The following is a 13,169-nucleotide window of genomic DNA, read 5'->3' as shown; positions in this document are numbered from 1 at the left end:
TTGACCAGGTTCAGAGATATACACAAAGAAAAACTCACTGTTCATTAAAAAACAAGTTTAATGTAGTTTAATTTACACAACAACAAAAAAAAAACACTTATCAAAACAAGTGCTGTCAAACAGCATCAAAACAAAGCATTAATGATTCTGAAGGAAAAGGACTATGATCCATTAACATGCATATCTTCCTGCATGTCATCATCGTCTCCGTTTTCTCCAATGTCCGGCATGTTCTCATGCATGGGGACTGATTCCTGCATCTCTTCCTGGACCTCCTCCTCCTCCTCCTCCTCTTCCTCCTCTACCATGTTAGTTGCTCCTAAAAAAGGGAAAACAGACTCATGAGAAGCTTGATCATTTTTAGTTCTTAAAAGCAGAGTATGTCCGATTACTTATTTAAATGTTGTTTGATTGTACAAAATGCAGCCTCAGTGACCAATACATTTTCTTCAAAGAGTTGTAGAAGCATCAGGGTTACAAACCTAAAATGGACTACAAACAGGGTTCCCACTCATTCACCAATGACTGAAAGCATTTTCCCATTCATTTGTGATTACTGAATAATGTTAATGTATAAATGTGTATTACAAAATAATACCTGATCTCAGCTCTCGCCCGGGGATCTGTCCTGACTGGAGAAGACCCTTCAACCGTTCAACTTCAGCCAGTGATGTGGCATTAGCAATCGCATTCTACATGCAAACAACATTTACAAAGAGAAGCATTATATCAGGACATCAGCCTATATGAATACATTAATACATAATACATTTGAGTAGTATTAATTCAGCAAAAACAAATCACATTGATTAAAAGCAGTAAAGACATTTATAAAGTTACAAAAGAATTTCACTTCAAATAAATGCTGTTCTTTTGAACTTTCTACGCATCCCAAAAAAAAAAAAAAATGCATAACACTTTCCACATAAAAAAAAATTCAAATAGGAAGTAGTCATTTTAAAATAAAATTTTATTTCAAAATATTACTGTTTTTTTAACCATTATTTTCGATCAAATACATATAGCCTTGTTGAGCATAAGAGACTCCAAAACCAAAGTCTTACTGATCATAAAATAGTGTGTGTGTGTGTGTGTGTGTGTGTGTGTGTGTGTGTGTGTGTGTGTGTGTGTGTGTGTGTACACAGTAGCAGTCGCCGCTCCACCACCCCACCCCAAAATGTGTTAAATAAAATCTATTTAATATATACCCATTTACAATAAGCACTTAACTCATTATGAAATGATAAAAAATACATAGAGAACTAGCTGACTAAAAACAGCTTGAAAATGCTACCACATGAAATTTGTATTCCATGTGGAATTAGTACACTATGTTATTTCATCGGTCAGTCTTGTAAATCTAATAGTCGAAAGCTTCTGGCAAAATTAAAGGAGCCGTATGTAAGATTGTGGCCAAAACTGGTACTGCAATCACTTTCAAATTACTGTAGAGCGGTGTATCCCCTCCCCCTCCCCCCTGACTCGAGGTTGCCAGATAGGCTGCAGAATCCAGCAGGAACCTAGGCTGCTACGTCGCTGTGGTAACTAGAGCAGAGCTGGCAACCCCGATGCCGAAACACTACTGACTTCGTGATTGGTAGATAGGTGGAGGGTGGCGCTTCAGGCCAAAACACAAGATGACATCATCAACATCAGTTGAGGGCTGCAACTTCACTTTAAAATGACAATATCCTGGCCGGACTACTGTTGTCAGTGATATAAGTATTTGAAATGAACATGATTTCTTAATGTCTAGTGACATATCAGGGCCATTTTATGATTAATTGAAATACATTTCTTACATACAGCTCCTTTAAATCCAAGAGAGAAGAAAAGAGAAAGAGCACGTATTCGCAAATGCACGGGACAAAGTTTGTGCACAAGCAATATGTGAGCGAGAGCAGAGCCATGAGACCACTGTATTTTTTAGATGTATATATTTCGATATATATATAGATAGATATATTTGACAGCGCACATCCAGTTTTGTGCAAGTGTGAAGTCCGCCCACGATCGAAGATTTGTGCTGGCGCATTACATGGATGCGCTCTTGCGTTACAATAATGCACTTTTGACATTTACCATGACAGAAAAGTTACAGCCCAGTCCATTACATATTTCAAATGCATCCTCTGGTGTGTATATGTTCATATGTGGGTGCGTTAATCCGGTTCTTCCATACCTTTATGGCTTCAACATCTGCAGCAGACGGTCCCATTTTCTTCTCAGTCTGAAGTCCTGCTCCTGGAGTAAACCTGAAAGCAAGAGTAAATTTGGGGTTCAGACAAAGTGAACATGTTGAAGATTGCCTCTGCAGCCTTTCAACCAGTTCCCACAATCAAGAGTGTAGTATCTTCAGTATCTTATCAATATGAATAAACTGATACAAGACAGAAAAGCCTTGAGCCAGCTCCCCTGAGAAACACTGCTGAAGTTTAACATGGAAATGTATCTTTAAACAGCCAATTCAGGGTCAATATTCATTCTCCGAGATGCCGAGTAACTCATAACTTCCACAGTCCAGTAATTCGGGAGAGCTGAGCTTGATCAAGGAGTTTCATCTTACGTTTTGGTTCGCTTGGCAATATCCTTTGCAAGCTGAGCACCTCGTTTGCCTTTGAACATTTTTTCAGCCTCCTGACGTTCCTACGGTGATACAGCAGAGAGTTCAAGCAAACATTCACAACAGACCATGACATGGACAACAGCCCCGTTCTTCACACGTGCAATACTGAATTATCCCAGACAACTCAATCGAGCCAATTCAATCTGCATATGGGTTTAAAGAAACAAATTAGCCAGAGGGAATTATAAAAAGTAATGTCGGATTTTCTAATCGATGTATGAAGAACAGGGCCCAGGGTGATACAACACTGATAAATAAACAGACAACTACATTTTGTGTGTGAAATCTTCCTGAAATAATCTGTCCAAAACAAAGCAGTATGCAATTTATCAATTGGTTCATTTCAAGAAAACACAACAAATCAAAACAATGACAAAGACTGTACAATGTGCACAAAACAATTATACTTTTAGAAAGTAAAACTAAAGGTGTATTTGCATCACAGATATTTAACAACATTAATCTCTCACTAATACCATAATTATTTATTCTAGAGACCTGATAGTAGAAAAGAAATCAATAAATAATCTGGTCCTAAACATAACATTGACAAAAATGCACTAAACAAACATGAATTGCACAAAAACAAAATGTCCACTGACATTATTTTTTAAAGCATAATGTACACTACAGTTCAAAAGTTTTGGAGAGATTTTTAAATGATTCTGAAAGAAATCTCTTCTGGAAACCAAGGCTGCATTTATTTGATAAAAAATTCAGTAATATTCTGTTCATACAAGAACAGAACTAGTTTTACTAGAATATATTTTAAAATGTAATTTATTCCTGTGATGGCAAAGCTGCATTAATATAGCATTATTACTCGTTTTCAGTCACATGATCCTTCAGAAATCATTCTAATAGGCTGATTTGCTGCTTAAGAAACATTTCTTATATATTCTTAGATATTTTTGTGGAATCTGTGACATTGTTTTTCAGGATTTTTTAAAGAATAGAAGAATCTTTTGTAACATTATAAATGTCCTTACTATCACTTTTGATCAATTTAATGCATCCTTGCTGAATAAAAATATTTCTTATTTTGAACGTTAGTGTAGTTAAAATAAAAGAAAACGCATTGTGGTTTAATCATACCTTCAGTTTCACCTTCTGGAAGTCCAGAACACGGATCTGTGGGATTTTATTGATGACATATAACCTATAATGTTTCTTGTTGGTAACTGGATTCCTGAGGAGACTACAGAAGAGGAAAACAAACAAAAAACAGTTCAAATGATGATCTGAAGTTAAAACGTTAAAATATTTGGGTGTAAAAAAAGAAAAAAGAAGCTTATTCAGCCGGTACCTGAGCAGGGTCAACGATTTCACTGTCGCAAGAGGATCCAAATCACCCTGTTGAGCACCAGAAACAACCATTAGTACAAAATTCAATGAAACAAAACTTCAAATATTAATTAATGTGCATAAAGGCACATCTATAGTTGAACTCACCAGCTCTTGAATGTTGTTGCTTGTGAGAATGAGCTCCTTCAGGTTTGGTAAAGCCTGCTCCATGTTCTCTCCAATACGGCTGCAATAAGCCAGACAGAAACACCAAACATTGTAGGGTAACAAACGAAAATCTCCTCTACTTTTCACGCACATGATATGATGCAAAGAAATGAAGAAACGACTTTAAACTAATGCAATGATTTAAGAATCAGACTGTCTTGGTGTATTTTAAAACCATCATGCATCATTGCTCTGGAGAACTGCCCTCAGAATTGTCAGATAGTATTTGCTGGCATTACATATTTACATTATAACAATAACATTAATGTGTTTGCACCTCATGTTATTTCTCTCGTTAGACAGATGAAGATAAACAGTGTACAGTGTTGTCTCATAATAAATATCCGTCTGATTCTCTCACCAGATCCTGTTGTTGTTCATCAAGAGTGTTTTGAGTCTCTTCAGTAGTGGAAACCCATCCAGTTTTCTGATCTCATTATCGGACAGATCAACGGTGTCAAACTGATCGAGTGTGGCGCCCAGATTCTCTAGCACAGGGATCTTATAGCCTTATAACAAACACAAGAGCAGTTGATTTTAGATTAACGCGCATAAATCGTTGATTCACATATGAATGATGCGCTAGTTAAACGCGTTTTAATGAAGGTGCTTCACTTACCGCGCAGGTCGAGCTCTCTGTCCCGCACAGGGTTCGTGTACTGCGCCGCCTGCTCGATTAATTCTGCCGTTAGCTTCACCATGTCAGCCGCTGAGAGGAACAATGAGTCTGATCAATAAGAGATGTGTTTGATCAAAAGTTTATTTAGCACGTATTACGTTCACACACGCTGCCGCCAAACGGAAGCGTCTGTTCTGTTCTTCTCGAAACAAACTCTGCGTTAGGAAAGAAGCCACAGCGCCACCGGGCGGACTGGAGGAGAGATGCGCCACTGCCAACAATGATGATGATTCTGAAGAAGAGCCATTCATCTCGAAACGTCACATGTGGCGAGAACATGAAATAAATATTTGTCTATTTTTTGGAGCTGTGGTATGTCAACTTTGTCTGAGCACCCTTAATGAGCTGTTTGCCCGTTGCGTGTGCAACACGTTGTGTTAAATCTTTCAGCCTGTAGCTTTAAAAATAGAAAATATGAATAACTTGAATAGCCCCTTTGTAGCCACACATTATGAAAGGAGAGTTAAAATAAAATTGACTCACTTTTCTTCCATAAAATGTAAAATTTTCATTTGACTATTGGCCTACATTATTTACTAGAATACAAAACATTTATTAAAAACAGCAAATAACATTACAGTACCATTAAGTACAAATAAAAAAAGGTAGGCTAAATAATATGTAGCCTAATAGTGAACTAAATTAAATTATTTTATATTGATAATACTTAGTACTGAATTTAAAAACATTGGATAAATGCAATATATAAGGTCTGTATGCATCTGTATGCATGCACTATTCATTTCACTGTCGCACAATGCAAAGTAATTTAAGGACTGCAGATTATATACAATTAAATTTATAAATCAAATTATCCAAAGAAAACACATGTTAAATAAAACAAAGATTATTGGAGTGTGTTTTATAAGAAAATATTTCAGTATTTCTACTTCAAAATTACACTTTTAATTCAATGCATACTACTGTGCCCAGTGGACAGTAAGTATGTTTACGTTGTTACGTAAACTACTTAAGTAAATTTTTCAAGTACGTACTTTACTGGAGTATTTTTATTTTGAGAAACATTTACTTTTTCTTCACTAAATTCCAAAGCATAATATAGTACTTTTTACTCCACTACATTTCATAAAAATATGTCGTTACTCGTTATTTTGAAATGAAGTAATCGTCACGTGCTAGGACTCCGAGGCCATAGTCAAGTGTCCGATTCGCTAATTCTTTTCAATGAACCTGTTAAATCGGTTCTCAAATCGCACCAAATTATTCATTCGCAAATTTTACTGATCCGATTGCAGCTTTTCACTTCTCACTGATTTAATGATAGGTTTTAGAGCGAGTCTCTAGTGAATTAATGTACAAATTTGACTAAAAATGAGCCTAGAACCGGGAGATCCTCAGAACTTGAGTGCACGTGCGACTGATGGCGCGAAAAGTAAGTTACAAATGCCGAATTTTTGGATCGATTCTTGTATGAAACTCATCTTTAGGTCACAACTGTCAGTTGTTTGTAAAGTTGAACTAAATCTGTTGTAAAGGGGTGAGCTGTAATGCTTGAATGAATGTGGGCATGTCCATATCACCATCTCTCAACGTTGTAGATTTTAAGTAAAAAAACAAAACAAAAACAACAACATTAAAATAACTTATTGCACTTGCATTTTCCCCCACTACATACAATAGCCTATAGCGTTCTTTTTTAAATGATATGCATTTATCCCTTTAGACATCTGTTTTTATTGTTTGTCAAAACACATTAGGCCTACATATTAGCATATCTGCATTCACTAATCTTCCTTACTGACTTGTGCTGGCTACTTGACAATACATAAATAATTATTCATAATGATGATGACCCAACTATTCCCACTCCCCTAGGTATTTTGAGCAGAAGGATTATACAAAATTATAATATTAAAGCTGCAGTCCGTAACTTTTTTTGAGTTAAAAATTATCCAAAATAATAATAATAAAAAAAAACATAAGCCAGTGTTCAAAACTATCTGCTTGCCTTAGCTCGATTCAAATCGGTTGGCTTTTAATAATGATTTTAATTCCAGTGGTACTGGTGGATTTCCGCGGGAAATTCGAGCATGTCTTTGCGTCATTACGTCACATCTGTCCACATAAAGAAGGAGTCCCGGAAAGTAGGCTATATTGCGTGTGAGGATGTTCGAGGTGTAGATTTATAGCCTTTTCTCACAGCACTTGAAATAATTAAACTTATATCGGATCCAGAATGTTTCAAACGACAATCACCAGTGACAACTGGAGATTCACCAGCTGTAAAACCCAAAAGACTTTGGACTTCGGAGGTGGCTAGAGAAAAAAAGAGACTGCAACCGGCCCATGTGAAAACAAGGATAAACATCGGCAGGGCTTTTGAAAGATGGCGTGAACTTTGTGTTTTAAAGGGGTTCAAATCGGACGCAGAAACGGCTTTTTTTTTGCTAGACAGGTAACGTTACGACATTTCAATAGTTTAATTACGTAACAGTAGTGCACTTGTTCGCTTAATTTACACAGTTACGGAGTTTCCTTTGTTGTGCCTTTCTCGTTTTGCTATTATGGTAAATATGAATTATTTTGTGCTAGCTATGAGAGGGAGCAATTCACCTCTACTTCCAAAAAGTATATTCTGTGATTCTGAATGCCAGTATCCACACCGGCGCGGTGATTGACAGCCTCAAAACATTGGATTCATCCGCGCTGTTTCATGCCGATGTACAACCCATGTAAAGTTTATAATTCCGCAAATAACTGCAATTGCAGATTTCGAACAGAGATGGCGCCAAAGAGGAAAAGCTACGGACTGCAGCTTTAAATAAATGTAAAAGTATGTAAAATTGGAAAAACATTAATTGATCAGTAATTTTTACTTGTAATACATTAAATATCAAGTACTTTTACTCAAGTAAAATTGCACTTTTACTCAAGTAATATTTTATTAAGGTATCTACTTTTTCTCAAGTACTTGATTTTCTGTACTTCGTCCACCACTGCCTGTGTCCATGCAATTTACTAGCAATACCTTTTAAATTAGCAATCCTTTTAAAGGACATTCCTGGCTGAAATCGCAACACACCTCTGCATTTATAACAGAACATGTATGACATCCTGCGAAATAAAAAAAAATTGTATGTAAGCAAATTCCTGTTCCTGGTCCAGTTCTATAACCCTGTATGATCAAGGAGAGGCATCTTCAAAGAACGAAGTGAAAGAAGAGCAAAGGGGTGGAACATTGGACAGGTTTGGATGTCACTGATATGGAGCTCGATTTGCCCTGCAAACACACTTTTCCTGATGAGTGTAAAATCAGGATGGGTTTTATTCAAGAATGACAATGTCCCATTTACTCACCCTCACATTGTTCCAAACCTGTATAATTTTCTTCTGTGGAATGAAAGGATGAGGGCTGTAATGCTCCAAAAAGGACACACTATATTCTAAATTCATCTGAAGTCATACGACAGCTTAGAAATAGACCAAAGATGTTAAAATCTTGCATTACTTGACAGCTGTGGTCACTGAGTGTATAGAAAAGAGCAGCTTGGATGTTCTGCTTTATATAACACCTTTTTGTTCTAAGGAGGAAAAAAAGACATGAAACAGGCTACATCTTCAGCTGGGACAAGGTGGTTTCGGTGTGGTGTACGAAGGGAGACGTTTGAATGATGATCTTTAAGTAAGTAAAATTTAAATAACAGCCTGTCTTATCATCTTTTACTCAAGTCCTCAGTGTATCTTTTACATTTTTATTTATTTATTATTAATTGTAAGGACATTAATCATAATCAATATAGACATAATCAATATAAACCATCTCATATTAACTTCAATCACAGAAAAATGTAATAACAAATCCCTATTTGGGAAATCACCTCCATCTAATGATGATGAAAACTGTTTGTATTGTAGCCTGATCATCCAAACCCCCTTCCAAAAGAGATCGCCCTCACCCTCCTGGCGAATAAAGGTCCCAGCGTGTTTGCTGGAGTGGCAGGACCACCCTGACCTGACCACTTTATGGTCATTGACTGTCCCTGTGAGAATCTGCTACAGTTCATGAAGCGTCACGGTGGAAGACTCGATGAAGAGAAGGCACAGCATATCACGAGGCAGGCGGTTCACACTGCGAACATGTGCTGCCTTCGTGGAATACTCCACCGTGACATTAAACTAGATAACCTACTGATTAACAGCGAGACATCCAAAGTCAAGCTGGTTGACTTCGGATGTGGGGACATGCTGAGGAGTTCGCCGTACAGGTCATGCTCTGGTGTGTATTATAGAATTAGTTTATTCTGTGCTAATGGATACAAAAAAATCATGTTGCATTAATGCAAACCTCTGGTTTTGTCTACATATCAGACAAAATGTCTTTCCTCCAGGCACAGCAGCGTACTGTCCTCCAGAGTACTATGGCAGACAGGTGACCGCATGGTCACTAGGGGTTCTGATGTTGTTTGGACATTTCCCTAGAGATCACGATCTGCTGCTGCTGAAACAGAAGCACTGGTCCAAACCCAACCTGTCAACAGGTGAGATCTAGAATTCATAAATCACTATCATGCATAACATCTTAACATGATCAAATAGAGCAGATGTAAAGTTTGAGGCAATAATCAGACATCCCTCTCGTCTTCCTGTACAGAATGCTGTCATCTGCTCAGTGCTCTCCTGTAAGACAAACCAAGCCGAGGACTTGATCTGGGGCTAATCCTGTCCCACAACTGGTTTGAGGTAGTGAAACCTAAAATCGTCTAAAAAATAATGAATTTTCTCATAGGAAGAATTTGCCAAGTCAAATCTGTTGTTTTTTCTGTTTTGTTCAGGTCGTTGCATAAGGCCACTCCAGCTGGCGTCTCTCACGTAGCTTGGCGTCTTGTGGGCTGCGCTGGGCGACGCTTCTATCCCTCCTCTCGACTTTGCGTCTTGCGGGGCGAGCAAGCCTTGTGTAGCGTCTAGCACCTTGGTTTGAGGGAGCTGTATTTGTGTCTGTCGGCACTGCTTCTGGAGGGATATGTACATACTACTTTTGGTTGCCTCTTTTTGTTTTTCCCATCATGGCCACTCTGTTCCTGAGGTTCCTGTCTCACAGCTGTCCAAATGCCAGTAACAATTTAAACCATATTTATTATTTGTGAAGTAATGTTCAGCTTTTCTTTTTAATAGTCAGCTTATTTCAGCAGTCTTCAAGCTTACACACACTGGTTACAGACACAAAAATGTACCTTTAATTTAAGCTGTATTTATCTCAAGATTACAATTGCTGATTGTTTATTCTGTATTAAAATGTTCAATTTATGCTACAATGTCAAAAAAAAAACACTTTCACACAAATGAACACACAATCCCTCACGAGGCCACCAGAGCGCAGCACAGTCCTGTCAGTCCAAACCAGTTTCTATTGTTCTTCACTGAAACATGTTAACGGTCAGGGAGTAAAAGAAGACCACAGATGGTGTAATGAACATTTAGTTCATTCCTCTGCTGAAACAGTTTCATTTCTAAATAATCTACAGCGTTAGACTACATCTGATATTCTGCCCAGATGTGGAGGTTCATTTTGTTTTCGTAGATGCTTTATATTTTAAGAAAAGACAGTTTGATAAAGTTCAGCAGATGTTTTTAATGTGGGAGTTAAGATAAATACAGCAGGGTAAACCATAACTACAAGGTATTTAATTCCTTAGGGCTGGCTGTGCTTAAGTTTACACTAAATGTTGCAGTGTCATAAAAATAGAGTTGGCTCTTATGACAAATTAGATAAGAGCCTCCGCTAAATGAATAAATATAAAGGCAAATGATGAGTGTTTCTAATTTCAGGTTCAAAACACTTCAAAATAACGTTTTTTTATAGGCTTCTATTGTCGTCTCATCACTTTTGGCTTGTTAAATACAAGTAAACAATATTTTCACTTTTGACAAAATTCACTTTGATTGGAAAATACAACAAAATCATTCTTATCACAAGTGAAATTTATTTGTGTTTCTCTTTGTTTTCCGCACACAATCATGTTTCATATTTCATATCAAGCTCTTTAATGACACTTGTCTCCTTGGTAAAGTACTCTAACTTATGAATTAAAGGTGAATTGCACTCTGGATTAGTTTGATTGAATATTAATTATTTATTTTAAGTTTAAAACATAGTTACAACATAATTATAATATATACTTTGATTTAATCATGTATTTTCATAGTTAAAGATTGAAAGTCTGGGTCTAAGAAGAGAGAAAACCAATAAAATATACACCAAAATGTTTCTTTTTTCATATTTAGTCATGATAAATGCATTTTTAATGTGACCTTCATACTGTATGGTATAAATTAGAAAAGATCTCTTTAACCCTGTACAGCCTGACAAATGAAATAAGTCAAGTAAATAAAAAAAAATTATAGAATGTCTAGTCAAAATATTTAATGAGAAAATCTTGTTGTTTGTAGGCTGTTATGGCTTATATAGTATGATATAGTAAGTGATAATATTGAGCTAATAGTTGAGGAAGTTTTATTCAGAGGTCCAAACTGAGCAAAAAATATGCATTTTGGTGCTGATGTTGTTATTCATACATATAGCTAAATAGATGTAATTCTGATAGCTTTTAATGTAAATCAATAAGATCTTTAAAACAGTATGACAGAATTCTTACATAAAATACACATAAATATCAGGTGTCACTATATCTCCCAATAATGTGTCGAACATGTTTAGTTTTATGATCAAAGCTCTGTTTTAAAACATAATACAATGATGATGAACAAATACATTTTTCTCAAAGGCCTGATGTATCATATTTAATACTAACATTTTAACATTTAATATCTATGGATAATTAAGTAAACATGAGTTGCTTTAGTCCAGTATGTATTCATCTTGAAATATTACTTACAATATTTAAGTTATTCTTATGTTTAATTTATAAAAATCTGAAAATATTTCACAGCAAAAAGATACGTGAACCACAACCTGAAGGTGGACATTTTTACGATTATACTAAAAGGCCTTTGACTTGTTATAAAAAGTATGAACTATCAATCAGACGTCAGAAGGCATGTAGTAGATCGTGTACAACGTTTTGATCCTGTTGCAAAGTTTTGATTATGTGATAATTTAAAGGTCTTAGGAATTTGTGCATCAAACATGATACAGTAGGCTTTATAGGTTTAATATCTCAATTGTGTCTCCTAGAATGCCATGAGATTAAATTGATTTAAAGGGATTGTTCAAACAAAGATGAATATCCTGCCATTATTTATGTTGCTCCAAACTTTCTGTCTGTGGAACACAAAATAAGATATTTCGAAGAACTTTGGTGTGCGATCAACATTTGACCCCTTTGACTTGCATTGTATGTACAAAAACATTCTTCAAAATAACTTTTGTGTTTCACAGGTTTGGAGTGACATTAGATTGAGCAAATGATGAACTTTGCGTCTCATCAGTTAAGTTAAAATGATGTTCCTCAGTGAAAAAGACCTCTGTAATCTCACACGTCTCCTATAGAGATTCAAAGATCTCGGCGATGTCTCAAGCGGTGCTCAAATTTGCCAAAATAGAAAGTAAGAAATCTCAGTAAGAACATTTCTCATCAAATTCTAACATAAATGATCTGGGCAGCTCTACACATTTATTTTATAACTCTATAGTCTTACTTTATGACAACAATGGACTTTTTCCTGTGGAATTTTAGAAGAAACCATTGAGATGAAGTTGACACTTATGCTAGTAAAATTAGTAAGAATTCATAAACACCATCTGAGCTATAAACATTTCTGATGAATCTATTTATCATTGAATAACATTATCAAATTTCCCCAAATCTTATAGAGTCTAAAGGACTCCATGCAACATTTAAATAAAATAAAAAGTATCAAGTATGACTCTAAATCTATGATAACTATAAAACTATGCTATATATAATTATAATATGAACAATAAGAATAGTGATGGCTGACTTAGCATAAAAAATGGTTTTCAAACACTCCTCTTGAGACACAAAATCAACCTATAAATGTTTTACTATTACTTTCCCTGCATATTAAGCTGTGATTCGAGCGTTTTACAATACACTTTATTTCAATGGTCCACTTTAGACATTCTACTAACTATAAGTAACTTGTTAACTAGATGTCAACTAATAGAATAAGTTGACATGTAGTTGTAAAGTTACTTTTAGTCAAAAGAATGTCTAAAGTGGACCACTGAAATAAAGTGATACCAAATCCTTTTTATAGCTCTACACAATTGACTAATTTCTGTCCATTTGTATTATCTCCTGAGGAATTTTAGGAAACACATCTGAGACAAAGTTAATAATTATGCATGAAACATAACTAAGAATTCATAAACGTCATCTGAGCAAAGAATTTAGCACTTAACACCATAAT

The 13,169-nt window shown here is 35.8% G+C and overlaps 1 protein-coding gene and 3 long non-coding RNA genes across 6 annotated transcripts in view; 3 read left to right on the top strand and 1 right to left on the bottom strand.

Moving 5' to 3' along the window:
* The window catches only part of LOC309487554, a 93,490-nt gene that overhangs the window by 52,854 nt on the left and 27,467 nt on the right, over window positions 1-13,169 (top strand). The window lies entirely within an intron of this gene.
* snrpa1 (small nuclear ribonucleoprotein polypeptide A') lies at window positions 41-4,981 on the bottom strand. Its single transcript, XM_082157035.1, has 9 exons — window positions 4,758-4,981; window positions 4,500-4,647; window positions 4,079-4,157; window positions 3,933-3,979; window positions 3,722-3,824; window positions 2,567-2,646; window positions 2,183-2,255; window positions 599-692; window positions 41-319 (listed from the first exon to the last, which is right to left on the bottom strand). Exons 1-9 carry the CDS (start codon window positions 4,837-4,839, stop codon window positions 162-164), a joined length of 864 nt encoding a protein of 287 aa, XP_082013161.1. The 5' UTR covers window positions 4,840-4,981; the 3' UTR covers window positions 41-161.
* On the top strand, window positions 700-2,176 carry LOC309488704. 2 transcript variants are annotated; one of them, XR_014202238.1, is made up of 3 exons: window positions 700-1,099; window positions 1,146-1,397; window positions 1,825-2,176. It is a non-coding gene; the product is annotated as an uncharacterized lncRNA (long non-coding RNA). The 2 variants fall into 2 exon arrangements; XR_014202239.1 differs by having other exon boundaries at window positions 700-1,103.
* Window positions 5,799-11,098, top strand: LOC309487543. 2 transcript variants are annotated; one of them, XR_014201876.1, is made up of 5 exons: window positions 5,799-8,460; window positions 8,694-9,054; window positions 9,147-9,316; window positions 9,430-9,518; window positions 9,611-11,098. It is a non-coding gene; the product is annotated as an uncharacterized lncRNA (long non-coding RNA). The 2 variants fall into 2 exon arrangements; XR_014201877.1 differs by lacking the exon at window positions 5,799-8,460 and having other exon boundaries at window positions 8,535-9,054.

Source organism: Leuciscus leuciscus (assembly GCF_965113295.1).
Source record: "Leuciscus leuciscus genome assembly, chromosome: 2".
NCBI classification, from domain to species: Eukaryota; Metazoa; Chordata; class Actinopteri; order Cypriniformes; family Leuciscidae; genus Leuciscus; species Leuciscus leuciscus.
The sequence above is the reverse complement of the archived record's forward strand: the minus strand, read 5'-3'. Positions and strand labels throughout refer to the sequence as shown.

What these genes read in the sequence shown, in the direction of transcription:
- snrpa1 (XM_082157035.1), bottom strand. Translation starts at nt 4,839, where the DNA reads ATGGTGAAGCTAACGGCAGAATTAATCGAGCAGGCGGCGCAGTACACG. An exon ending in ATTGCCAAGCGAACCAAAAC is followed by an intron (nt 2,256 to 2,566) that starts GTAAGATGAAAC and finishes TCTTGCTTTCAG; the next exon opens with GTTTACTCCAGGAGCAGGAC. An exon ending in CGGGCGAGAGCTGAGATCAG is followed by an intron (nt 320 to 598) that starts GTATTATTTTGT and finishes TCCCTTTTTTAG; the next exon opens with GAGCAACTAACATGGTAGAG.